The 26,037-nt window shown below is 53.2% G+C and overlaps 2 protein-coding genes across 3 annotated transcripts; one reads left to right on the top strand and one right to left on the bottom strand.

The window, feature by feature from the left end:
- Positions 1-1,110: 1,110 nt before the first annotated feature.
- On the top strand, positions 1,111-8,728 carry AP1G2 (adaptor related protein complex 1 subunit gamma 2; the record flags this gene model as incomplete). The annotated part of the gene is made up of 21 exons (XM_080708167.1): positions 1,111-1,314; positions 1,725-1,849; positions 1,984-2,125; positions 2,248-2,344; positions 2,514-2,590; positions 2,708-2,803; positions 3,196-3,276; positions 3,561-3,659; positions 4,027-4,082; positions 4,251-4,364; positions 4,519-4,659; positions 4,741-4,795; positions 4,877-4,999; positions 5,722-5,811; positions 5,887-6,014; positions 6,256-6,360; positions 6,673-6,799; positions 6,873-7,008; positions 8,092-8,255; positions 8,450-8,548; positions 8,627-8,728. The coding sequence occupies 21 exons, from the start codon at positions 1,111-1,113 to the stop codon at positions 8,726-8,728; spliced, it is 2,361 nt and encodes a 786-aa protein (XP_080564293.1).
- Positions 8,729-9,622: 894 nt separating this feature from the next.
- Positions 9,623-12,111, bottom strand: THTPA (thiamine triphosphatase; the record flags this gene model as incomplete). 2 transcript variants are annotated; one of them, XM_080708074.1, is made up of 2 exons in its annotated part: positions 9,623-9,750; positions 11,547-12,111. In XM_080708074.1, 2 exons carry the CDS (start codon positions 12,109-12,111, stop codon positions 9,623-9,625), a joined length of 693 nt encoding a protein of 230 aa, XP_080564200.1. The 2 variants fall into 2 exon arrangements, with proteins under 2 accessions (XP_080564200.1, XP_080564201.1); XM_080708075.1 differs by having other exon boundaries at positions 11,817-12,093.
- Positions 12,112-26,037: the final 13,926 nt, after the last annotated feature.

The raw sequence follows: 26,037 nt of genomic DNA, 5'->3' as shown, positions 1-26,037 counted from the left end.
CCTCCCCGCTCTTCCCAGGCCGGGCAGAGGTGGGCGGAGAGCCCTGTTGGAGGTTGTGGCTGATCCCTGGTACTAGCCTCCCCCTGGGGACAGGAAGCCCTAGGAAGAGGGAACTGTAGGCCCTCCTACAGTTCCCTCCTACAGAAGGATCTTTCCTCCTTCCCTTGCATGAGGCAGAAACTGAGCTGCCTGCCAACCCCCTCCCTCAAGGAATGGCCTTGCCCGGGAATGCCCACCACACACACCCTCTTCTTTTTTTTCTAGTCAAATTCTGTTTACTCCTCGGCCTGCCTCTCTCCTTCCTCCCCTCTCAACCTTTACTTCTGATTTCTATTTCATGGAATTTGGGATTGAAGTTATACAACAGTGCCGCCAACACCAAGTCTTGCAGGAAAAAAAATACAAAGAAATTTAACAAAAAAATATATTAATAAAAAAGTTCAAAAAAGGGGGGGCGACTGTCATCTCCTTTGGGGAGCGATGGCCTCAAACCCAGGCTCTCCGTCCCCGGCTCCGCGGGTGGTGAGGACGCAAAAGGAAGCCTTTGGGCTCCAGGCTAACACCGTCTAGCCGCCGAGCGGCCCAGGAGGGGCGGGGTGCCGCGGCGGGGGCGGGGAGAGGGAAGGACCGACCGGGCACCGACGCCGCCCGCGCGGCCCTGCACCAGGAAGCGCTGGGGGGCAGAGGAGCGGAGTGGAGAGCGGAGGCAGGTGAGGCTGACACCCTGGGGCGGGCAAGCTGAGGACGCCGGAGGAGGGACTGGGGCGGGAATCTCGGAAAGAAGTAGCGCGGGGCTCTGGAAGGAAAGAAACAGCTGGTCTGGGGATGGGATACCAGACTTGGGGGGAGAAAAGGGTGTAGACGGGCGGGCTCCGGCGCATGCTCTGTAGGAGCGGGCGCGGGGTGGTGCGGGGACGCATGCGTGCTTGGCTCTCTCCTTGGGCGTGAGCTGGGGGTGGAACTTAGGAGCTCAGGTGGAGAAAGGTAAATGTGGACACAACTTTAGGGTAGCTGCGCGACCCCGGCCCTTGGGGTTTGGGCACAGGGCAAGCCCGGCCATGCGGCTGGAGCGTGTTAAAGCCCTCCCCGCCCCGGGCTCTGCCTCCCAGGATGGTGGTGCCCTCGCGGAAGCTTCACGACCTAATCGAGGAGATTCGCGGGGCCAAGACTCAGGCCCAGGAGCGGGAGGTGATCCAGAAGGAGTGTGCCCACATCCGCGCCTCCTTCCGCGATGGGGACCCGCTGCAGAGGCACCGCCAGCTGGCCAAACTGCTCTACGTCCACATGCTGGGCTACCCTGCCCACTTTGGACAGGTACTGGCCGGGGACTCCTCCCTCCGGAGTTTGAGGAGGAAGGCTAGTAGGGTCCTGGATTCCCTTCACGTATTTGTGCCCGGACTGATTTTATTCTTCAGTTTCTGGGTCCTCAAACCGTGCACTGAAAACCTCTTTTCCTCATAAAACCACCACAGGTCGTCAGCTAGGGCAAACCCTTCATATTCTGGCCAGCCCCATACAGGACACCTCCTCCTCAATCCTTCCATCCTCCACATCGAGGTTCTTGAAACTGTCCACTAATGCCCGACTCTCCTAAGCCTCTCCTTTGGTTGAAGGGAGGTTGATGGGATAGACCCCCCACAAGTCAACCTGATACTGAGAAGGAGGATGGAACCGACCTGCCTGGGTCTCTTTTTTCACCCCTGCCCTTCCCGGCCGCCCTATAGATGGAGTGCCTGAAGCTGATCGCTTCCCCCAGGTTCACAGACAAGAGGGTGGGCTACCTGGGGGCCATGCTTCTACTGGATGAGAGGCACGATGCCCACCTGCTCATGACCAACAGCATCAAGAAGTGAGAGGGTTCTGGGGCACTGGAAATCAGGGAGATGGGAGAGTGGGGAATTGGGAAATCCCAGGGGGCTGCTGTCCTAAGTACTGGGCAGGATTTTCTCCCAGGCTGGACTGACCGGTCTCCCGGCCCTGCAGTGACCTGAGCCAGGGGATTGAGCCAGTACAAGGTTTAGCCCTGTGCACTCTGAGTACCATGGGCTCTGCTGAGATGTGCCAGGACCTGGCCCCAGAGGTGGAGAAGCTGCTCCTGCAGCCCAGTCCCTATGTGCGCAAGAAGGTGAGATGCTGAGTTCTGCCCATTTACCTCTCCCGAAACTGACCCTTTGTCTGCCATGTGGTAGAGGTGGGGGTTCCGTCTTGGTGGCTGCCTGCTGTGCCTGAGGCCCCTGACCTCCGCAGGCTATTCTGACTGCAGTGCACATGATCCGGAAGGTCCCCGACCTCACCAACACCTTTCTCCCACCTTGTGTCAAGCTGCTTCACGAGCGCCACCATGGTAAGGCCACGGGGCTCCCCAGCCTCGGCTTCAGACCTGGCTAGGAACAGAAGTAAAAACACAGGGCAGAAACATCAGTCATAGAACAAGGGTAGCACACGCGCGAACATGCACGCAGTAGACTCTCCCGAGCCCTGGCCCGCCACTCACCTCCCCACCCTGACCCCAGGCATCCTGCTGGGCACCGTCACCCTCATCATGGAACTCTGCGAACGAAGCCCTGCAGCCCTCAGGCACTTTCGAAAGGTGGGCTGGCGAAGGGGCAGGCCCTGGGCCTGGCAGAGAGGGACAGGGTGAGGAGGAATGGGGCCTAAGGTCGAGAGTAAGAGAAGGAATGCCTGACAAGCTGAGCCCTCCCTCTAGGTGGTACCCCAGCTGGTGCAGATCCTCCGCACTCTGGTGATGACAGGGTGCTCCACAGAGCACAGCGTAGCTGGAGTCAGCGACCCCTTCCTACAGGTGGGCTGGCCTTTCCCTGCACTATCCCTGGGACAGAGAAGACTTAGAGTAAGGCCAAAGTCAGGGCCACCTCCTAGAGAACACTGGCTCAGTCAGTGTCTTGGGCAGGAGGGTGGCAGGCTCAGCATTGCCCTGGTTATCCCAGGGCTGGTGGGGGAGAGGGGGACCTGAAGGTTAGAAAATCCAGTTTGGTAACAATAAGAAAGCCTGACTGAAGTCCCCTGGCTCACACACCTCTGACCCCCTCCCAGGGCTCGGGGAGGTGAGAGGAGGGGCAGGAGACTCTTAGGGGCTAGCCAGAACCCCACGATGCTGGGCTGGGTTTTCTCCTCAACGCCACACTCCTTACTTGTGAACCCCTCCACCCTTTAACCTTTAACCTTTAACCCCAGGTCCATATCCTTCGTCTGCTTCGGATCCTGGGCCGGAACCACGAGGACAGCAGCGAGACCATGAATGACCTGCTGGCCCAGGTGGGGCTTGGGGACATGGCATAGGTGTGCTGCTGCAGGGGCCCCACCCTGGGGTCCCCCCACGTGACCACTCATATGCAGCAACAGTGTGGGCACCCCACCCCCCCCAGCCAGTGGACACCACAAAGAGAGACACAGTTGGCTACGTGCTGTTGCCCCGACACGTAGTGGGGCTGGAGAAACCGTTGGATGGTTAAAGGATGGACGGGGGCATGGCGGGGACCTTCCAGAGACCGAGTGAAGACAGAGCTCTGTGCAGATGCATCTCCTTTCCATCTGCTCAGGTAGCCACCAACACAGACACCAGTCGAAACGCAGGCAACGCGGTCCTGTTTGAGACTGTGCTCACTATCATGGACATCCGCTCCGCAGCAGGCCTCCGGGTATCATCTCCTGTGCTGTCCTACCCCACCCTTGCCAGGCAGACAGGCCCTGTCCTCTGGCTTCTCCCTACACCTGCCATCCTGTGCCATGTGATCCCTGCTTTTTTTATGGAACCCAGGGGCATTCTACCTTGGTTACACCCCCAGCCCTGTTTTTTACTCTTTATTTTGAAACAGGGTCTCACTGAGTTGTAAAGAGCCTCACTAAGTAGCTGAGGCTGTCCGCGAACCATGATCCTCCTTTCTTAGCCTCCCAAGGACTGGGATTACAAGCGTTCCCCACCACACCCAGCTTTGGTATTTGGTCCCTGCTTCTGGATAGCTGGTTGTTACTTCTCTGAGTGTTCCCACCTTCTGCCTCCCATAGGTTCTAGCTGTCAACATTCTTGGCCGTTTCCTACTCAACACTGACAAGAACATTAGGTAATAGATCCTGGTGTCTGGCTGTGCTGTGCCTAGGAGCCCCTGGCTCTCTGCACTCCTCCCTTGAGAACCTCCTGACCCACCTGCCTTTTACCCCCACTCTCAGGGCAGGATGGGGTGTCAGGGCTCATGGTCATGGTACGATAGGGCCGCTCTCACCCTGAGCAGGTATGTGGCCCTGACATCGCTACTGCGGCTGGTGCAGTCTGATCACAGTGCTGTGCAGCGGCATCGGCCCACTGTGGTGGAATGTCTGCAGGAAACGGACGCCTCCCTCAGCCGGTGAGCAGAGATAGAGGGGACGAGAGGACAGGGCAGAGGACGCGGGGCCTAGTGGCCAAGACCCAAACCAGCTCAGAGCAGCTGGAGTACGAAGGCTGAGTGGTGGCATGGGGTGGGTGTCTGGGCTACCTGCATGGACACCCTTCTCCTGCAGGCGGGCCCTGGAACTGAGCTTGGCTCTGGTGAATAGCTCCAACGTGCGGGCCATGATGCAGGAGCTGCAGGCCTTTCTGGAGTCCTGCCCCCATGATCTGCGGGCAGATTGTGCCTCGGGCATCCTGCTAGCTGCAGAAAGGTGAGGTGATAGATGTCCAGGAGGCACAGAGGGTGCAGTCAGGAAGGGATGGTGTCAGGACTGATGAGCCATGTCCCCTAGGTTTGCTCCAACTAAGCGGTGGCACATAGACACCATCCTTCACGTGCTGACAGCGGTGAGCCGGGGGCAGTCAGAGAGCTGGGCAGGCATGGGCAGAGTTCACCACCCTAACTTGGCCATGCCCACCCCTCTCCAGGCAGGTGCCCACGTGCGGGATGACGCAGTGGCCAACCTGACCCAGCTGATTGGGGGAGCCCAGGAGCTCCACGCCTACTCTGTGCGCCGCCTCTACAGTGCCCTGGCAGAGGATATTTCCCAGGTACCACCACCCTCTGCAGGCCCAGGGCTGTACCCGCTCCCCAGCCCTCCCAGGCCTCCTTCCTACACTGGACTGTTTTCCCCTCAGGCTCATAGCTTTCTACTTAAGGCAGGAGACCTTCAAGGACGAACCTGCCGTTTGGTTAGAACACCTGGGCTTCTATCCTGACTCTGGCTGTGTAACCCCAGATGACAAATGTAACTCCCTTTAGGCACCACATACTCAGCTTCCTCCTACACTGTGGTCTTGAGAATCAGATGAGCTAGATCAAAGCTTTGTGTGTTAGACTTAATACTTTGAGTGCTGAATTATTAGGTGTCAGCCAGTATCTATAATCCCCCTTTTTAAATCTTGAGTGGGACAGAACCCTCAACACACACACACACACACACACACACACACACACACACACACACACACACACACAAACACACATCCCTCTTCCTGGGTGGGACACACAGACACATATACACACTCCCCCCCCCCCCTTCCAGGGTGGGACCCTCCTTGCAGTTCCACATGTGGTTAGGCCATGTCATTCTGACATTTGACCACCAGATGGCAGTAGGAGCCCAGGACAGAACCTGCTAACCAATTTTCCTTTGCCCCTTCTACCCACCCCCCCACTTCCATCTTTGCACTGCCTAAGTGGATGTTTCAGGGTGTGGAAGAGAAGAGGGAACCCCAGGCGCTGGCCCAGTGGTGGTTCTTCTCCCACACAGCAGCCTCTGGTGCAGGTGGCAGCCTGGTGCATTGGAGAGTACGGGGACCTCCTGCTGGAGGAGGGTGGTGAGGAAGCTGAACCCCTTCAGGTGAGCTCTACAAGAGGGGTACACCGAGGGAGGCAGGGCTGAACCTGGGCTTACTACTGTTGTCCACACCCGAAGGTGGAAGAAGAGGAGGTGTTGGCACTCCTGGAAAAGGTGCTGCAGTCCCAAATGTCCCTGCCAGCCACCAGAGGCTACGCCCTCACAGCACTCATGAAGCTCAGCACCCGGCTCCGCGGGGACAACAAGTAAGAAGAGTCCCAGCCCTTGGGAAAATGTCCCTTCACTGCTCCGGCAGTGTTAGACTCTCCGGCGCACATGCCATTCCCCCTGCTGGTCCTAGGCCCCCAGTCTTCGGGACCTTGCTTTAGAGCCAGGAGGGTCTTTTGGGCGTCTCCTGGCTCTGCAGGACACTCCCTGCCCTGCCACATGCAGGAGTGCAAGGGCAGGGCCCACTGCCTCTGCCACTCACACCACTCTGTGGCCCAGCCGCATCCGCCAGATAGTGTCCATCTACGGGAGCTGCCTGGATGTGGAGCTGCAGCAGCGCGCTGTGGAGTATAACACGCTCTTCCGGAAGTATGACCACATGAGGTGCGCCTAGCAATGTGCCACCGCGGGGGACCCAAACCTCTGCCCTTTCCCAAGTGCCCCCTTCTGGGTCCAAGGGTCTCAACAGTCCGTGTGTCCTTCCTCATCCACTTGGGGAGCCTCCCACTCACAATCTTTGAGGCTAAGCTGGCTCCCAACCCTCCTTGCTCATATGAAACCCAGCATGCCATCTTAGGTCAGAAGAGTACTGCTGACCCACCATGTATCCAGGACTCTCCATGCCCTTAGCCCTCATCCCAGATGCCTCTTGAGAAGCAGAGGGTCCAGAGAAACACCTGCATTCCACCCTTTCAGGGCTGCTATCCTTGAAAAGATGCCTCTTGTGGATCGAGGTGGCCCTCAGGTTGATGAAGAAGTAAAAGAAAGCAAAGAAGCCCCCCAGCCTCCAGCAGCCGCAGCCCCTGCCCCCGCCGAGCCCCAGGTGAGGGCTGGGAGCCTGGTGAGGCCTAGTGTGGGCTTCCATGTCTAGCCCTGACGCTGCTGCCCCTCCCCAGGCCTCCAAGCTCTTGGATCTGCTAGACCTCCTGGATGGCACTTCGGGGGACACCCAGCATCCTCCCCCGCTGGGTCCCTCCCCAGGAGGTGCCTTAGTTCACCTTCTAGACGTTCCCTGTGCACCTCCACCGCCAGGTAAGCCTCAGCGAAGGAGAAACATCTTAGAGAAAGTAGCTGGAAATGTGCCATTTCTCCTGAGCCAAGGCCTGGGGCTCAGGCAACCCTTCCCTCCTGTCTCCCCTGTCCCAGCCTCATCTTGGTAGGTAAAAGGGTTCATTCAGTCATGAGAGTCCCCTCCTGGTCACTTTCAGTGTCTTCCTTTTGTTCTAGACTTTGTACCCTGCGTTGCAGGGCCCTGCTTCCTCCCACTCTCTCACACCCCACTTCCCCACTACCCACTCCACTGGCCCCTCAGCTTAAATCCTCCCACACCAAGCCTTGGCATTTCGTGCTCTTGACGTGGAATGTTCTTTCCCCAGCACATCAAATGCCTGGCTCATCCTGGCTCTTCAGGCTTCAGCTGAAATGTCAGATGCCTTCCCCTACCACTCCTTTTTAAGTTTGTTCTTCACGGTTATTCTGGCTTGTTTCACACAAAGCACCCATCACAGTCTGATTCTTACTTTTTTTGTGTGGTACTGAGGATGGGACCCAGGGGCATTCTGCCTCTGAGCTACACCCCCAAGCCTTATTTATTTATTTATTTATTTATTTATTTATTTATTTATGGTGGTTACTGGAAGTGAAACCCAGGGGGCTTTTCTACCTCTGGGCTATACTCCCAGACCTATTTTTTTTTATACTTTGTAAACAGGGTTTCACTAAGTTGCTGAGAGCCTCACTAAGTAGCTGAGGCTGGCTAAGAACCTGTGAGATCCTCCTGTCTCAGCCTCCCAAGCGAAGGGGTTACAAGCACCACCATGCCCGGCTTTTATTCTTTATTTTGAAACGGGGTCTCACTGAGTTGCTGAGGCTGTCCGCGAACTGCGACCCCCGTCTCAGCCTCCCAAATGCTGGGATTACAAGCGTGAGCCACCACGCCTGGCTTCTCTTATTTTCTGTTATAGTGTCTCTCCTCTCTAATGACTGAGTGCCAACCTCAGCTTGTCTACTAGCATCTCAGCAGTGCAGGGCCAATAGTGCTCACTCCATTTTTGTTGAATGAATGAATGTGTTATCTCAAGCCAGCACATCGAGCTGCCTCTTTCCCTACTCTAGCACCCATCCCGAATCTCAAAGTGTTTGAGCGTGAGGGAGTCCAGCTGAATTTGTCTTTCATGCGACCCCCTGGGACTCCTGCTTTGCTCTTAATCACTGTCACCACCACCAACTTCTCTGGGGGTGATGTCACCCACTTCATCTGCCAGGCAGCTGTGCCCAAGGTTTGTAAATCCCAGGGTTCAAGCACTCCAAGATAAAAGGCCATGGAGAAGGTAGGCGGGAGACAGGAGGGGCGGGGAGTAACTAGGGTGGACACTTGGGGAGTGACGGGGAGAGGGTTTGGAACACTGGGTGGGAGGCTGCCTGGGCGCAGCCAGCTGCCTCACTGTACTCTGCCCGAACCTCCATCATTCAGAGTTTCCAGCTGCAGCTGCAGGCCCCTAGTGGGGACACAGTTCCAGCTCAGGGTGGCCTCCCCATCACCCAGGTCTTCAGAATCCTCAATCCTAATAAGGTGAGTGCTAGGCCCCCTTGGACAAGACCCAGGGATGGAGAAGTCTTGGGCACTAGCCCTGTCCTCTCTTATTCCTAGGCCCCCGTGCGGCTAAAGCTGCGCCTAACCTACAGCCACTTTGGCCAGTCGGTGCAGGAGATCTTTGAGGTGAACAACTTGCCTGTGGAGACATGGCAATAGATGTCCCCATGCACTGCCAGAAATCCTCCTGTGTTCCAAAGCCCGAGGTCCCAGCAGCAGAGAACCCACCCTTGACGGCTACCAGCAGGTGGCACTCTGGCCATGCTCTGCCACTGTGAAACTGTGGGGGGTCTGCACCCTCCCCCACAAATAGTGAAAGCTCAATAAAGCCTGAGGAGGGCAGAAAGCCATATTTGGATATATTTGAGGTAGAAAATATGTATGAAGAGCAGCAATGGAAGAGCCTGCGGCCCCAGGAAGCAGGAATCGTCCTGGGGACCTGGAAACCTGTCTTAACAACCAGTTTCCTCCTGCCCCTTTCCAGGTCAGGGAGCAGATCAGCCCTGAGCTGCCACAGGAAGCACTCTACCCTTTGGGCCAGAGCTGGGCACAGTGGCAGTATCAAGGCAGAATGCCCTGATTTCTAACAGGAATTCCCAACCATTTCCCCACCCTGCTGCTGTTTCCCATACCCCAAGGCAGGGAAATCCCCGCTGCCTCCCCTCATCTCTAACTCAGCTGTAAGGCGGTTTCGGAGCCGCTGGCAGAATCAATGGCATCGACCAAGGGGGGGGGGGTGGCAAGGGATTTTCCTGTGCTTAACTACTGATCACGGCTAAGTGGAAATCCTATAAACACGAGCGGAAATCAATGGAGGCTGCTTAGCGGCCAGGGGAGAGGGGCGGCCCACAGATTGCATCTGACGGATGAGGGAGACGAGGCAGCCAGGGAGGGCTCAGGGAGGGTAGCTGAGGATAGGGCGAAAGAACAGGCAGAGCTGGCGGGAGAGGAGGGACCAACAGAGGGAAGAGGCTCAGGAGCCCAGGTGTGGAGCCCGTTGGACCCAGTTCCCTTCCCCTTCCAGGAAGTGACCTCCCCTAGCCCAAGGTGCCGTCAGGATGTCGGGTCCCCTGTGGCCTCTCTGGAGCTGTTAGCTTCTAGTAGACGCTGATAGTCCTGAGGCCGGAAGTGCTGTAGGTACACGATGAGCTTGGCGGGTGCCTTCTCCTGGGCGGGCACACCTGTGGGCACAAGGACAATGAGGAAAGAGCCGCCATATGCATTTTAACTTTGCTCCCTGCCCACCCAGCCAGGACCCCAAAGTTACTTCCAAGGTAGCACTGAGATTCGAAATGACATCCAGCCAGCTCCCATAGCCCACCTGCTCCCTCACTGGGCCGTGGAAGTGGGACCTAAAAGAGCCACTTCACACTTAGGCGTGCCTGGGAAGCCACACATGCTCCTCTCCAGCGAGGAGGAATGCTGGAGAGGCATGCGGCTGCTGAAGATAGAAGATGCCTGCCGGGCATGGTGGCGCAAGCTTGTAATCCCCGCACTTGGGAAGCGGAGACAGGAGGATCGCGCAGGTTTGAAGCCAGACTCAGCTACTTAGTGAGACCCTGTTTCCAAATAAAATACAAAAAAAAAATGGGTCTGGGAGTATAGCCCAGAGGTAGAAAGCCTCTGGGTTCCACCCCCAGTACCACCAAAAAAATATTTAAAAAAAAGAAGACAGAAGATGCCTCAACATCGATTCATTTCAGTTAAGCACTGTCCCCCAGTCAAGACAAAAGCCCATCTAAGTAGGCAAATGCTCATTAGCTTGGTAAGGAAGCACATGCAGAGATGTGCCCAGAAGAGAGAAACCAAGGGCTGTGCAGAGAGGAAAGAAGCTGTGGGGTGGGTTCTAGAATTCTCCCCTCTGGAACTGTCCATTGCCAGTATCTATTGTTAGTGCCCAGCTGCATGCTGAGCCTACAGCAGGAAGCTGGGTGTACAGTTGCTGAGGACGTTCAAACAGCATCCCAGGGATGGTAGGCCCTTTTGGGGGTACACAACCCCCATACATGTGTGGATGAGCTGTCTCCAAGGGAACAGAAAAGTCTGCAGAGCTTACCCCATTAAGCTCATCTACTCAAAGCCAAGAGGTATAAAAAGTTTGTACTAGGCCTGGTGGCCCATGCCTGTAATCCTAGGACTTGGGAGACTGAGACAGGAGAATTGCAGGTTCTCATCCACCCTCAGAAATTTGTGAGGCTCTCTACAACTTTGTGAGATCCTGTTTCAAAATAAGGAATAAAATAGGGCTAAGGGTGTAGCTCGGAGGTAGAATGCCCCTGGGTTCAATCTACAGTACCACAAAAACTTTAAAGAAAAGGGGGCTGGAGGTATAGCTTGGAAGTAGAATGCCCTGGATTCCATTCCTATACCAAAAAAGAAAGAAAAATGTTTGAGAGAAGGAAAGGTTAAAGCAGAGAACAGACAAATGGAACTGAAGGAGACCTGGCCAGGGGCATAAGAACTGAGACAATTACTGGGATGAAGATCAGAAACACAGAAGGATTAAACCTAAGTTTGACAGCTACTATAAAAGAGGAAGTGGTTTTTTTTTTTGGGGGGGGTGGTACTGAGTATGGAACCCAGGAGGATTCTACCTCAGAGCTACATTCCCAGGCATATTTTCTTAATCATTTATTTTTGAAACCGGGTTTCACTGAGTTGCAAAGGGCCTCACTAAGTAGCTGAAGCTGTCCATGAACCGTGATCCTCCTGTCTCAGCCTCCCAAATGCTGGGATTACCAGTGTGGGCCACCACACCCAGTTAGGAAGTGATTAGATAGAACCATGAGCAAACTGTGTCCTCTAGAAAACTGCTAAAACAATTCCTGTTACAGAAATTATCCAGAAATCCTCTGGTCCAGTGAGAAAGGAAAGGGGTCAGTGGTAGAGTGCTTGCCTAGCATGACAAGGCCCAGTGCTGGAAGGGCAAGGCAGAAAGTAAAGTGCGGATCAGGGAAACACTACCGGCCTCCCTCACCTAGCATGCTGCTGAGTCTGTTAATTTTCTCTAGAGCAGTTGGTACTTCAGTCTCCTCATGCACCAGGGCTTCTACCTCACCCACTGCGTAGCCAAAGTCAGCTGTATCCAGGTCCACCCTAAGCAGCGGCTTCTCTTCATCAGCTCCAGAGAACACCAGCTTCCAGGCACTCCTCTTAGTCACGAAACTAGCTACTTCCTGCAACCCCAGCGCACCTAGCACAGCAGCCACATCTCCCACACCCAGATCTTCAGCCCCCAGCACTTCACACAGCTTGGCCACAATTGCAGGTTCAGATGTGAGTTCCAGGTATTCAGTGTGGGGTCCTGAGATACCAGCTGTCCCAGGACATTTGAACTCCCATCCACTACCCTCTCGTTGTCGCAGCCAGTGGTCAGACCGCATGAGGCTCAGCTCCGGAGTATCATAGTAGGTGTCTCTGAAGGTGGCCCGGTGCTCCAGGGTGCCCCCCAACTCCTGAAGGCGTTCCTCTGTGCCAGGCCCTGGCGTGAACTTTCGCTCCACCTCAATCAAACCCTGGGCCATGCTACCTGCAACAAACATTTGCAACAAACATTCTGTGATTCTCTGAGGGCATCCAGGATGATCAGCCTGCAGGACAATTAAGCAAAGATCGGAGCCCTGAGTTAACTTAGGAGACAGATACACTGAGTCGCAGGGCGGACTCTACTTCAATGATGCAAGGCCCTACCTGCGCAGTTTTTTAAGTTTCTGCATCAGTGACAGGTCTCCAGTTAAATCCATTACACTACCCATGATGTCCGCAACCCAAAGGGCTCCCTAGAAAGAAAGCCATCTTGCAGATGGACTTTAAGCGCCCCCTCTCTACCCCTTGCTACCCCAGGCCAGTGGCTTACTGCCCGGGATGACCCGCCCTTCTCCACCACCACAGCCTCGGGTCTCACCTCAAACCCGAGGGTGTCCCGCTCGCGGACCCGGCGATGGGGGAAGGGAGCCCACACCGCTCCCGCGAGGAATGCCGGGAGCCGTCGCTGGTCCTGGACCTCAGCCCGGCCACTGGGCGCTCGGCCGGTCCCAGCACCAGCGGCCATATTAGGCCCACGGTGGCGGTGCCGAGGGCAGGCCGGACCCGGAGGGCCTGTTAGGTTAAGAGCAATTGCGATCCCCACGGTGTGCTGGGGAGCAGGACCGCCCCCGGGAGCTCGGCGCCTCATCCCTGTCCCTGCTGGAGTCCCGGGTCCGCCGAGGTCTCAGGCCTCACACCGAGCCCGGCGCCCGGGGCCGGTGCATGATGGGAGTTGTAGTTCCAGAAGGAGGCCTCGCCTACGCTCCCCACCCGTCGCTATGGTGACCGGAAAGCTGCAATTAGTGCCAGCAGGTCTCTACCTAAAGCTGAACTGGGATGGCAGGGCCGTGCGGGGTGTCGGGTGCAAGGAGCTGAGGCCCCAGTCTCCAACCCCCTCCCAACATAGGCATTGGGCCTAAAACACCAGCCACATTCAGACACTGCCCAGTAGATATTTAACTATTATGGTAGCCCGTTAAGTGCAGGCCGGTGGCCACGGGCTGGGGCGGGGCGGGGCGGAGAGGTGGGGTCCGAGGTGCAGGTAGGGTGTTAAGTCCAGTTTAGCTACTCTGGAGTTTTAGAGGGGGTCTTAAAATGTTCAGGGTATAGGTGGACAGGAAACTTTCTGGCAGAGGAGGATGTGAAATTCTGAATGGGAACTAAAGCTGTGGTGGCATCTCATCAGTTGAAGACCCGAAGTGGAGACAGGAACAACATGAGCAAAGATCCAGAAATTGGGGAGCACCTGGCCAGGATGAAAACAGATGAGATTAGAAAAGCATCTGAGGGAGACCAGGCGTAACCACGCACGCTCGTAACCCCAATATTTTGGAATCTGAAACCGGAGGACCCTAGGCTCTTCATAGCCAGCCTCAACAACTTAGGCCCTCTGCAATTTAGTGAGAACCTGTTTTCGAAATAAGGAATTAAAAATAGGGCTGAGGGTGTAGCTTGGAGGTAGAATATCCCTGGGTTCCATCCCAAGTACTGGAAAAGAAAAAAAAAAAAAAAGCATTTGAGGGGCAGGTTAAAAATGGCCTTGAGTGTCAGACTGAGGAGGAGTCAGTTTCCAGCAGTCACTGAGCAAGTTTTTTTTTTTTTTTTTTTTTTTTTTTTTTTATAATCAGCAGTAGGAAAAATACTCAACGTGCATTTAAAATACAGGAAGACATGGGAGTGACCCCCTGACTGCTTTGGGAGACCAAATAGAGAAGGCTCCTTCGTCTTCTCCCTCTTTGGACTGTGGTTATCTATAAACCTTAACTGTAACTGAGCCACTGGGGGAGGATATTGTCAACTCCCTGGGTTCTGTGAGGAGTGAGAAGTGCCAGGTTCTCCATACCTAGAAACACCTGAGCAGTGGGAAATGCTGCGGGGAGGTCGCTGGTTTACAGACACAGTATCTTGATCTTGGGATGTCTTGGATGTATCCTTCCCCACCCAAAGCCAGGCACCATTGGGCAGGGAGGGAACAGACCCCAGATCCCAACTCCTCTCTGGCCTGCATGTCATGCATCCTGTTGACCCAGGAAGAAGACTTAGTATTTTCTGTGTCATCTAAGGGCCAATCTAGTGAAGCAGAGACAACAGCTTAATGGAATGGAAAATCTAGACTCCAGAGACAGGAAGACCTGGGGTTGACTCTCAGCCTCGCTTTTTAGACAGTTGGCTTTGAGCAGGCCACTCCACCTCCCTGAGACTCTGCTTTTTCATTGGTAAAATGTGTACTGCCTCACAGTTATGTGAGGATGCAGGAACAAACTGTCATTTAGTAGAAACCCAAAATGTTAGCCCCCCCCCAACTTCAGGGGGGTCGTACTGTTTGAAAGTAGGCTTTAGCAACTAATGTGGGCTAGGCAGCCAGCCGCTGAGGCTTGAATCCTGGTGCTGTTGTTTATTGGTCAGGTGACCTTGGGCTAGTTAATTGTGTTATTTCCTCAGCTGTAAAATGGGACTACAAGTATTTACTTCATAGCGTTGCCAGAAATAAATAGGCAGATATATGTAAAAGTGCTTGGAACTGTCTCCTTACACTCAATAACTCTTAAAAATTATTATAGAGTTACTAAACCAAAGAGGGACCAGACCCTCTCCTCCCCCTACCCAACTCAGGGGAGTGTATGACTCCACCCCCACTCCCAGAGGAGACAGAAGCCCTTGGAGACTGAGTCATTGCTGTAAAAGAGTGAACAAGGCAGAAAGGAGTGAAAAAGAGAAATAGGCCTCAGGCAGCTCTGGGAAGATGGTTGCTGCCAGAGCTTGTTCTAGAGCTGATCTGAAAGAAGACAACAAAACACACGTATGGTTCCTGCAGGCAGGAAGAGGAGATGGGAACGAGTTTAAAGGGACCTGCCCTCCCGCGGGCCGGCGGATCCCGAGTCAGGGCGGGGAGGCGGGGCGCGGCGGGGCCGGGCTGCTGGGCGGGCTCCGCGCGGGGGAGGGGGACGGCGGACTACAACTCCCGGCATGCGCCGCGGCGGGCGGGCCGCTGCACCTGCTCAGTGGGGCCGCCCCGGGCGCCTGGGTATTGATTATTCCATTGTGTGGGACGCCTGGGCTCCAGCCAGTGAATGAGGCGGAGGAGTGAGGGCGAAGAGGAGGAGGAGGAGGAGGAGGAGGAGGAGGAGGAGGAGGAGGAGGAGGGCGAGGAGGAGGAGGAGGCAGGGAGCGAGCGAGTGCCCAGGGTGAATCAATGGAAACCCCCTCACGAAGCCGGGAAAACACTTCAGCCGCAGCCAAATAGCATTGATTATTTTCCTTCACTTCCCTCACCGCCGTGAATTTATTTATTTATTTTTTCCACCTCCGTCCCCGACGCCCCGGAGCGAGCGCTGGAGGGAGGGAGGAGGAGGGGAAAAAAAGGAATCAACACATCGGAGAAGTCCCTTCCAAGAGCCGCCCCCTCCCCTCCCGCCTCGCGCTGCTCGGCGGCCGCGGTTCGACTCCCGTCCCTGCTTCCAGCTGAGGTGTAAGTGCATCGATTTCCGATGCTGCTGGGTTGGTTTTTTTTCTCTCCTCTCACTCTTCTTCCCTTCCTTGCTCTTTGGAAGCTCGAGACGAGGGAAGAGGAGGCGCTCGGAGACAGCCGCTGGAGGGGACGGAGAGGGCTGGGAAGGGGCTGGGGGAGGGGGCCCGGACGGACGGACCGACGGCCGGGGAGCCGGGGCGGAGGGGCCGGCGCGGGGAGAGGCGTGCGAGCGGGCCTGGGGGAGAGGGATGCAGGGCGGAGGGAGAGCCGGGAAGGGGAAGGCAGGGCCAGCCGGACAGACGGCGGGCGGCCAGAGCCTAGACGGACCGCGCCGCGCTGCTCGGGCTCCCGGAGGGCAGGGGAGGCGGGTGAGTGCGGGGGCTGGAGCTGTCAGCCCGCAGGGCCGGGGTCTCGGCGGCCCCCCGCCGGCTGCGGGATGGGGGAGGAAGGCGGCGGAGGGCTGATGGATGGGCTAACGCGCCAGGGTGCGGGATGGGAGGGAACGTGAATATCCTCGATCTTCGTTTTTGCCTGAAGTTGAGTTTTTTTTTTTCTTCTTTGAAAAGGTGCGAGTAGGTGAGGGAAGCCCCATTCAAGGTGAAGCGTGTCTGCTCTGCTCCCCCCACCCCGACTCTCCGTCGCCTGAGAGTCTAGTCTGCCCCTCTCTGAGTAACCCTATCATTTTTTATCTCTGGACCATGCTTCTGCCGTGCCTGCAGCCCCACTGACCTCAGCCCAGGTGCCCCTGCCATGGCTTTGCCGATCTTCGCCTGCCTGCCACTCCATCCTCCTCGGGTTCTGTGTGTCACTGTCTGCCGTGACCCTTCCCACCTCAGCGAGCCTCTCTCCCGGTGTCCCTGTCACATGTGTCACGTCTTGGCTGCCTGACTGTTCTGCTGCCTAGTACTCCATGCCCTCTCCTTCAGGGTACTTCCCTATGCGCGGCCTTTTCGTGCCACCTTGGAGTTTGCTTATCAGCCATGATTGTGGAACTCCCTGGTCAGGGGCCTGAAGAGTAGGGGTTGGGGCATGCCAACACACACACACACACACACACACACACACACACACACACACACACACCCCAGTGCCTTTTCGGGATGCCAGGACGCCTGCTCTTCCACCTTTACCAGGGAAGCTTTGGAACTTCCTAGTGTTGTTGACTGTCCCTGTTGCCATGTGCCTGTCTCCCCCATCAGGACCTCACCTTCCAGTCTCCTGTCTTTCTAGGTGTTTTCCACCACTAACCTCTTCCCTGCTGACTTAATATTTCTCCCTTCCCCCACTTTACCATTGTAATTTTTTCATTTCCCCATTTTATTGCACCTTTTTTCTATCCCTATAGCCCATGACGATCTCCCTTGCTTATTCTCCATCTTTGTTCCAATCATCTGCCCTTTTTCACCTTGATCACCCTAAGTTTCTTTCATCTTTTATCCCTTTACCAGTATTTTGACCTCAACAGCAGAAGATACCACAAGCAGGGGGCTGGGAGAAGTGGGGGATATGGTTTGTGAAGGCATATAAATAGGCCAAGAAATCAATTTAATGGGCTTCCAGGGGCATATAACCCCTTCATCAATCAGTGCCATTATGTCAGTTAACTGTCAACTTTGATTTCGTAAGGGAACGTTCTCTAGGACTCTAAGCTCCACCCTGCCTGGTTGGCCCCCATCCTTCAGTTCATTCTAGATATTAGTGGCTTTTTCTTCACTTTTAAATTCATCTTCCTCCTGGGCCCTGCTATTATCTATTTGGATTCAGCACCATTCTCTCTGAGGCAGTTTTTATTATTGTGAGAGAAGCTATCTTATGCAAGGGGCCAGGTTCATTTGGCCTGAAGAGTGGTAAGGGTGGATAAAGGATCTGGAGAGTTTATCTTGATTTTAAGCCCATCATTGTCTTCCCAGACCTCAGGAGCTTGGAAGAGTAAAAAGAGGAGGTAGATATGGGAGGTGATGGAGGATTTCAGAGGTGAACAGAATTACAGAAGGGAAGGGGAGGCTGGGTGCAGTAAACACATGGAGTAGAGAAATGTATGACGTGAGGGACGCGCAAAGGAAGGGAAGAAAATCTATACAGAATAGGGGGAAGAGGAACTGAGGAGTGATTAATGAAAAAATTGAGAATAAAGAGTTAATAGCTGTACAGAAGAAAAGAGAAATGATAGAATATTCCTAAAAAGGAGATAAACAGAAAGGCAATATGAAGTGAATACAATGGTAAGGTGGTAGAAGGGAGGAATTGACAAGATGGAAAAAGAGTGTTGTACAACGAAGGTAAATGGATGGCAAAGGCAGGAGTGCTGAAGCAGATCAGTGCTGCACTGAGCTGGATAGGGGAAAGAGGAGAGGATGAGGTATCAAAGGAAACAAATGCCTCTGGTGTGAGGAGGACACAGCAGGACTGATGCAAAGAGAGCTCTGGGGGGAGGGGAGGCATAGCAGAAATACCACTGGGCCCCCAAAACCATGAGGGAGAGAAAGAACAGAGGTGGAGGGAGGGAGGGAGGGAGGGAGGGAGGGAGGGAGGGAGAGAGAGAGAGAGAGAGAGAGAGATCCTCACTAGCATCCGTTGCATTGGCCTCATCACTCACTATCCCAGCAGAGGCCTTTGCATTTCATTCCCAAGCCAGGAGAACACAGGCAGGGAGATGAAAAAGTAGAATTCCCATTTACTTCAATTGACAGGAACTTGAATCTTCCTGGCCCCCCTGAGAACCAAAGACCTCGAGCCTCTGATGTCATAAATTGCTGGCGTTGCCTTGGCAACCTGACAGGGTTCCTCCCTCCATGATGTCAGAGGCAGCTGGTGTTACCTTGAGACCCATGCAGGAACAACTTGCTGCTTTGCTCAGGAGCTGGCTGACTGCCGGGGGCCCAGTCAGATGTGTAGGATTCCTGACTCTGGTAGCCTGACCTTGCTTCCCTGGAGCTGTTCAGTTGTCAGAAGCTACTGTTGTTTGTGAATGCCTGAGGCTTCTTGGAGCAAGAGGAAGGAGCAGGGGGCTTTGAGGTCTGGTTGAGAGGACTGAAAGGCAGGCAAAGGAGGAGGAGGACTGGAAATGGCACTTACACGGTGGAAAAGGAGGACTCTGTGAGCGGTGAGGAATTGTGGAAAATGTCAGATGAACTGGGCTTTGGGTGTAAGAATAGAGGCTAAAGCTAGAAATGCTTGCGAAAATGGTTCAGAGCTGTGGTGGAGTGTAAACTAATCTCTGGGTAGAGAAAAGGAGAGTTCTGAAATGCCAGAGGGCACAGTGGAATCCGTCTGTAGAGGACAGAAAAAAAAAGTCCCTTTAGTCTGAGACCAAGTCTCCTGGTGGGAGATACAGGATGAGATGCAATGGTCATCTGAGAGCTGTCACACCGGACAGACTTAATAAATATCTGTTGAGCGCATATTAATAGTGAGAGACCTACAGTTGCCCTCCCAACTTTCACCCCACCCCCTAGACCTAAATCTGCATAAATGGGCAAGTTGGGAAATCAGAAACCAGAGTGAAGGGCTAGAAAGAAGTTAATCAGCCACGGCGAGATCTGAGGCAGAGAGGAGAGACTTGGGGTTAGGGGTACACTAGGAGGCAGCCAGGGGTAACTCTTAGGGCTGATGTGTGAACTCTGTATAGAAAAACATGAATGAACAGTCCTAGGAGCCTGAAAGGAAGATGCGGAGGAGAACAGAGAAAAGAGGCGGTTTCCAGAAAAGGTTTAGGGTTGTTTCCAAAGACACTAAAGTAGGCAGATTTGAACTGGAAGTATCCCCATCCCATTTCCAGGCATGAAGCAGTTACGTCACTCATAAGCACACGTGCATGCACACACAAATATACAAACAATGGTCATGAAGAACAAATCAGTACAGGCTCTTCCTAAACACCTGTCACACCTGTAATCCCAGGTGGTTATGAGTAAATTCACATTGGCCGAGTGGACCAAAAGGCAGAAGGAAGCAGGGGTTACTGCTGCCCAGACCTTGATGTAAAGAACCCTGAGAGGGATGGCCATTGCTGAAAGAATCTGGAAGCATCTAGAAGACGGGGAGACAAGAGTTACAGAGCTCACCACAACTATCACAATGAAATCTACAAAAAGAGGTCTAGATGTACAGGTGCCATAGAGGAAGAAATAACCCAATCAGGGATTATAACCTGTCCTTTTCCTACAGTAAAGAGCCAAAGAGACCCTGGCAGGGTTGAGAAATACAGGAAAAAGATGGGAGAGAGAACTTCTGGGAGCCCTGGGGGAGAGTCTGGCTATAATAAGAAAGGCCAGGGCAGCAGGAGAAGGGCTGGTGGGCGGGGGCCTGACGCTAGAACAGTGGCGGCACCGCCAGCCGCAGCCCCAGACTTGGGCAGCTCATATTTTGCAGCAGGCGACAGGCTGTCGACACAGCGGTCCTTTACCTCACCGTTAGAAACTCATTTCATTGATTTTTCCATCTTTCTTTTCAGGCTCCTCACACTCAGCTCAGTCATCCCACCACCCACTTTCCCAGAGCCCCTTGCATCTCTGGGGAAAGCCCCAGGGAGCCCACTGCCTACCCATCCCTCCACCCCAAGCCCAGGAGGAAGGTGAAAGGGTGGGAGGTGACTTCCTGGAGGCTGGGCTCTGCCCATGCCCGTCATCAAGCTATAGCAGTGGTGTGGGGGTGCATACACCTGGAGGGAGACATCTTGTTCTATCCTACCAAGACAACTCAGCACCCTCAACATTTTTTCCCATATGTTAAGTGAGTGAGCAGGAGCTTCCTCTGTAATGGGCAGCAGTGTAGGATTACATCAAAGCCAAAGTTCAGGCTTGCCATAGTGGTGCATGCAGGCAAATGGCCGGGGTATGCAGGAGCCCTTGGCAGAGAGAAGAGGGTGTGTGCATACAGGGTCTGGTCCTGGGTAGTATGTCTAAGTGCAAAGCTGGTGGGGCGGGATGGATGTGGGTCAGAAATTTTTACTTCACGTGTGGATACTTCCTCCCCAGTGCCTCTTCCAGTCACAGCTAACTACTTCCCGCCTCTCCCCTCGGGGCGGGGCTTGGGCTAAAGGTCAAGAGTCAATTGGCAGGCATTTGGCTTCTCAGTGAAAGAGGGCAGAGGGTGGGCTGAAGTGTTGGATTGTGATTCCCTGGAGGAACTGATGGGGTAGACGCCATTTCCATCTTCAGATTTTTCATTCCTTCCATTGTTACCAAAGCCCAAGGCCCTGGGCTTCTGTCCTGAGCCTGGGTTTCCAGCACTCCTGGACCCCAAGGGCTCCTCTGAAGTTGTCTCCATCCTGTATGCAGTGTCACTGGCCTGCTTGGGCCATAAATGTCTTTCTTGTACCTCCAGCTTCAGGCTGTAAAATCCTGGTGGTTTAGAGAAAGAGGTGCACTGGAGATTACAAAGAGACATGAGCAGGGAAGGACAGGGAAGGCTTAGGATAGACTGGACCGGGAGGAGTGGGGAGACAAGGGAATGTGGCGGAGATGGAGGGAGCCAGAGAGATGGTCAGATTCAATGAAAACGGAAGGGCGGCGAGAGAGGCCGTGAGCCCTAGGAAAGAACTTGGAGAGAAAGCAGGAGCCTGACCCCCCACAGGGAAATGAAGACCGCCGAGGAGGGGAGGAGGAGGGAGGGCCAGGCGGAGCTGGAAAAGCAGGCTGCGGCCTCAGCCTCGTGTCAGTCTTGAGTTCAAGCCGCGCTGGCTTTGACCCTTGTGGGAGGAACTGAAGTGGCAAATTAACGATGATAATGAAGTCACTGCTCCTTGTTTGTCTTTGCTGGTTTCCCCTTGAGATTTCTCCTTTGGCCAGACAGGGCAATGTGGGGGAGGGGAAGGCCAGCAGCAGGGAAGAGCGGGGGAGGGGCGTGGAGAAGAGGATGGAGAAAGGGGCATGGGAGGACTGGATGGTGTGGGAAGAGAGAGGGGAGGTGCTGAGTGAAGGGAAGGAGCCCAGGAATGGAGGGGAGGAGACAGAAGGGAGACAGGAAAAAGGAAGGAGAAAGGAGAGGAGTGGAAGACGGATGGGGAAAAGAACAATGGAGAACAGGAGAGGGAAACCTAGAGGGAGGAGCAGGAAAAAGGAGGGAGAAGGAGAGGTGGACCCAGCAATGGCGAGCAAGGGAAAGAACGTGGCCCAAGCTGAGAGAGCTGCAGCTGGTGGGGCCCGTGGGCGGGGCCTCATCTCCATCTCTAATGGCTGTGAAATGAGGTTAGCTCCATTAGAGGCGGCGAGAGTGTAACGAGATCACACTCATTAGGGCTGGGCCATCCCAGTAATTACCACCACCCCAACACGCCCGTGCCAGCCGGCCACCAAGCACTTACAGCCATCAGAACACCGCAGTGGACACCCCAATGCTGGGTGGAAAGCCCAGGGCCACACAGGTGTAGCAAGAAAACCTGGGGAAGCTGCCATGGGGCAGGGGTCCAGCGTGAGCACCTCCACCAACCCCCAAGGGGTGCTCCCACAGGGCCACACACAGGCCTTCCGCCACCCACCACACATAATCCAAGAGCAATATATGCTTGGCCCCAGCTCAGGAAATAAGGCCGTGGATGGTAATCATCATTTCCATTTATTGATCACATCCCAAGTGCCAGTCTCCGCAGTGACCATCTCAATGGACACAGCTCCACGAGGAACTATTTTCATTCTCTCTGTGAAGAAACTGAATTGAGGCTTTAAGCAACTCAGCTGTGGTGATTTACATACTAGGGAATAGAATTAGAATCTGGTTCCAGGTCTCTCTGATTCTAAAGGTTGTGAGTGAGATCTTGTTTTGGTGCTGGGAAATGAATCCAGGGGCCTTCCAAATGCTCAACACACGCTCTACCACAGAGCTAGATCCCCAGCCCCAAGGCTCTGTTTTGTCCTGTGGTCCTGGGGATAGGAACCAGGGACTCTACCACTGAGCTCCCCAGCTCTTTGTGTTTCTTGAGACAGGGTCTCCCTAAGTTGCCCAGGCTGACCTCAAATTTAGGACCCTCCTTCCTTAGTCTCAGCCACCATCCCAGTAGCTAGATTACAGGTGTGCAGCACTGTGCCCAGCCCAAGTTTGTGTTTTTATTTTTATTTTTTTATGGGACCGAGGGTGGAACCCAGGGGCGTTTCTATCTCGGGGCTATACTCACAGACCTATTTTATACTTTATTTGGAAAAAGAGTCTCACTGAGTTGCTGAGAGCCTCACTAAGTAGCTGAGGCCGGCTTTGAACCTGTGTGATCCTCCTGTCCCAGCCTCCCAAGAGCGGGGATTACAAGCGTGTGCCATCATGCCCCCTAGATTTGTGTTTATAAATGATGCCAGACTGCTTACCTGATGATGTTCATATGCTAATGTGGGTAGACAAGTGTAGAATTTCAACTGTAAGAGACATTATCACAAATGGGTACCTATGCAGATCATCATTCAAATAACCCTACCTGGTCTTCACTCTCCTCTCCCTCCCTCTTTATCTCTCCCTCTTTCTCCACACATTCTATCAGAATGGCCAGCGACCCTGACTGCAACGGGAATGGCTCTGCCTGGAGCTGCGCAAAGCAGTGGTGCAGGCCTGGCCCATCCTAGCCTAAGAAACTAAGTGAGAGACCACCACCTAGCGCCTCCAAGCTCAGAGAGGAGCACGATGGCAAGTCTGCTCAAGGCGACACACACCATACATGGCAAAGCAACTCATTCAAAATGCACACCAGCCAGGGTTCAGAATTGTTTTTCCTCCTTCTTTCTTTCCTTTTTTTTTTTTTTTTTTTTTTTAAGTACTGGAGATTTAACGCAGGACATTCTGCCTCCAAGCTGTACCTTCAGCTTTATTTTTTTAAATTCTTTTTGAAAGAGGGTCTCACGGTTGCAGAGAGTCTCACTAAGTAGCTGAAGCTGACTGTGAACCTGTGATCCTCCTGCCTCAGCCTCCCAAGTACTGAGATTACAAACCTGTGCCACCACGCCCAGCCAGCCCGAGTTTAGAAATTTACAGATTAAGCCAGGCTTGGTGACATAGGCCTGTAATCCCAGTACTTGGGAGGATCAGACAGGAGAATCACAGGTTTGAAGCCAGCCCCAGCAACTTAGTGAGGCTCACAGCAATTAACAAGACCCTGTTTCCAAATAAAAAATAAAGTAGGAGCCAGGCATGGTGGCACATACTTGAAATCCTAGTACTTGGGAGGCTGAGACAGAAGGCTCACAGGTTCAAAGCCAGCCTTGACAACTTAGTGAGACCCTGTTTCCAAATAAGAAACAACAACAACAACAAAAAATCAAGCTGGGGTATAACTTGGAGGTAGATGCCCCTGGACTCAATCCCCATTACTACACACAAACAGGGGGGGAAAAGAAAGAAAGAAAGAAAGAAAGAAAGAAAGAAAGAAAGAAAGAAAGAAAGAAAAGAGAAAATTTACAGATTAACCCAACATGAAAGGCTGTGTAGTTGGGCTACCTGAGATCTAATCTTATCTCCCTTTTCTAAGTAGGAGACCTTAAAAGTCATTTAACCCATCTCAGTCTGTTTCCATGTTTCAAAATGGGAATAAATAGCTATATGTATTGCTTCCAGTTATACTGGAGGATTGGTGATGTGATGCTTGCTCAGGGCTCAGCACAGTGCCTGGCACATGGTGAACATTTAAAGCTGTTATTATTTTATTATTACTGCAACTACAGGTTGAATATCTGTTTTTCTAAAAGCTTGGGACCAGAAGTGTTTTAGATTTTGTAGTGTGTGTGTGTGTGTGTGTGTGTGTGTGTGTGTGTGTGTATATATATATATATATATATATATATATATATATATAGAGAGAGAGAGAGAGAGAGAGAGAGGGGCAGACGGCAGATGGACAGACAGACAGACAGACAGACAGACATAGGTATCTTTGGGAGGGACCCAAGTCTAAACATGAAATTCATTTTGTTTCATACATGTCTTATACACATGACCTGAAGGTAACTTTATACAATATTTAGAGTTGCACCTGTGTTTTGTCTACAACTCATCACAAGACCAGCTGTGGAATCTTCGACTTATGACATTGGCATCATGTTGATACTCAAAAGGTTTCAGATTTTTTTTTTCCCCCCCAGTACTGGGGATTGAACCTAGGGGCACTTTACCTCACAGCTACATCCCCAGCCCTATTTTTGTGTGTGTGTGTGGTACTGAGGATGGAACCCAAGGGCATTCTACCTCTGAGCTACACCCCCAGCCCTACATTTTGTTCTTTATTTTGAAACAAGGTCTCACTGAGTTGCAAAGGGCCTCACTAAGTAGCTGAGGCTGGCCTCGAACCGCGGTCCTCCTGTCTCAGTCTCCCAAATGCTGGGATTACAAGCATGGACCACCACGCCAAGCTCCGAGCCCTATTTTTTATTCTTTATTTTGAAATAGGGTTTCACTAAGTTGTGGAGGGCTTTACTAAGTAGCTGAGGCTGGCCATGAACCTGCGATCCTCCTGTCTCAGCCTCTCAAGTACTGGAATTACAAGCATGCACCACCACGCCCAGCAAGGTTTCAGATTTTGACAGGCATGGTAATATATACCTGTAATCCCAGCTACTCAGGAGGCTGAGGCAGGAATTTCACAAGTTTGAGTCCAGCCTGGGCAATTTAGCAAGTCTCTGCTTGGGTTATTTATTTTTTTGGGGGGTGGGTCTGGGATGGAACCCAGGGGCATTCTACCTCCAAGCTACACCCCCTGCCCTATTTTTTATTCTTTATTTTGAAACCGGGTCTCACTGAGTTGCAGAGGGCCTTACTAAGTAGCTGAGGCTGTCCGCGAACCGTGATCCTGGTCTCAACTTCCCCAATGCTGGGATTACAAGCGTGCACCACCACACCCGGCTTGCTTGGGCAATTTAACAAGATCCTTTTTCTCTCTTTCTTTGTCTCTGTCTCTGTCTCTCTCTCTTTTTTTTATTTTTTCCTCCCAGAACTGGGGATTGAACACAGGGGTGCTCTACCACTAAACTATACCTCCACCCTTTTATTTTTTAATTTGAGACAGGCTTTCACTAAATTGGGAGGCTAGTTTTGAATTTGTGATACTTCTGTCTCAGCCTTAAGAGTTTGGGGGATTATAGATGTGTACCATCATGCCCAGTTTAACAAGACCCTTTCTCAAAATTTAATAAGGGCTGGAGATGTAACTTGGGGGCTTAACTAGTATGTTCAGGGCCCTGAGTTCAATCTCCAGTACCTGCAATAAAAAAGAAAAAAAAAAGAAAAAAAAAGCCGGGCATGGTGGTACATGCCTATAATCCCAGTACTTGGAAGGCTGAGATAGTAGGATCACAGGTTCAAGACCATCCTCAGCAACTAGATTCTGTTTCAAAATAAAAAAATAAAATAGGGCTGGGGGTAGCTCAGAGGCACAACTGGATTCAATCCTCAGTACCACAGAAAGAGAGAAAGAAAGAAAGAAAGAAAGAAAGAAAGAAAGAAAGAAAGAGAAAGAAAGAAAGAAAAAAGAAAAGAAGAAAAATTCAGAGTGTGATGGCACACA

This window comes from Muscardinus avellanarius, assembly GCF_963383645.1.
Source record: "Muscardinus avellanarius genome assembly, chromosome: 12".
NCBI lineage: Eukaryota > Metazoa > Chordata > Mammalia > Rodentia > Gliridae > Muscardinus > Muscardinus avellanarius.
The sequence above is the reverse complement of the archived record's forward strand: the minus strand, read 5'-3'. Positions and strand labels throughout refer to the sequence as shown.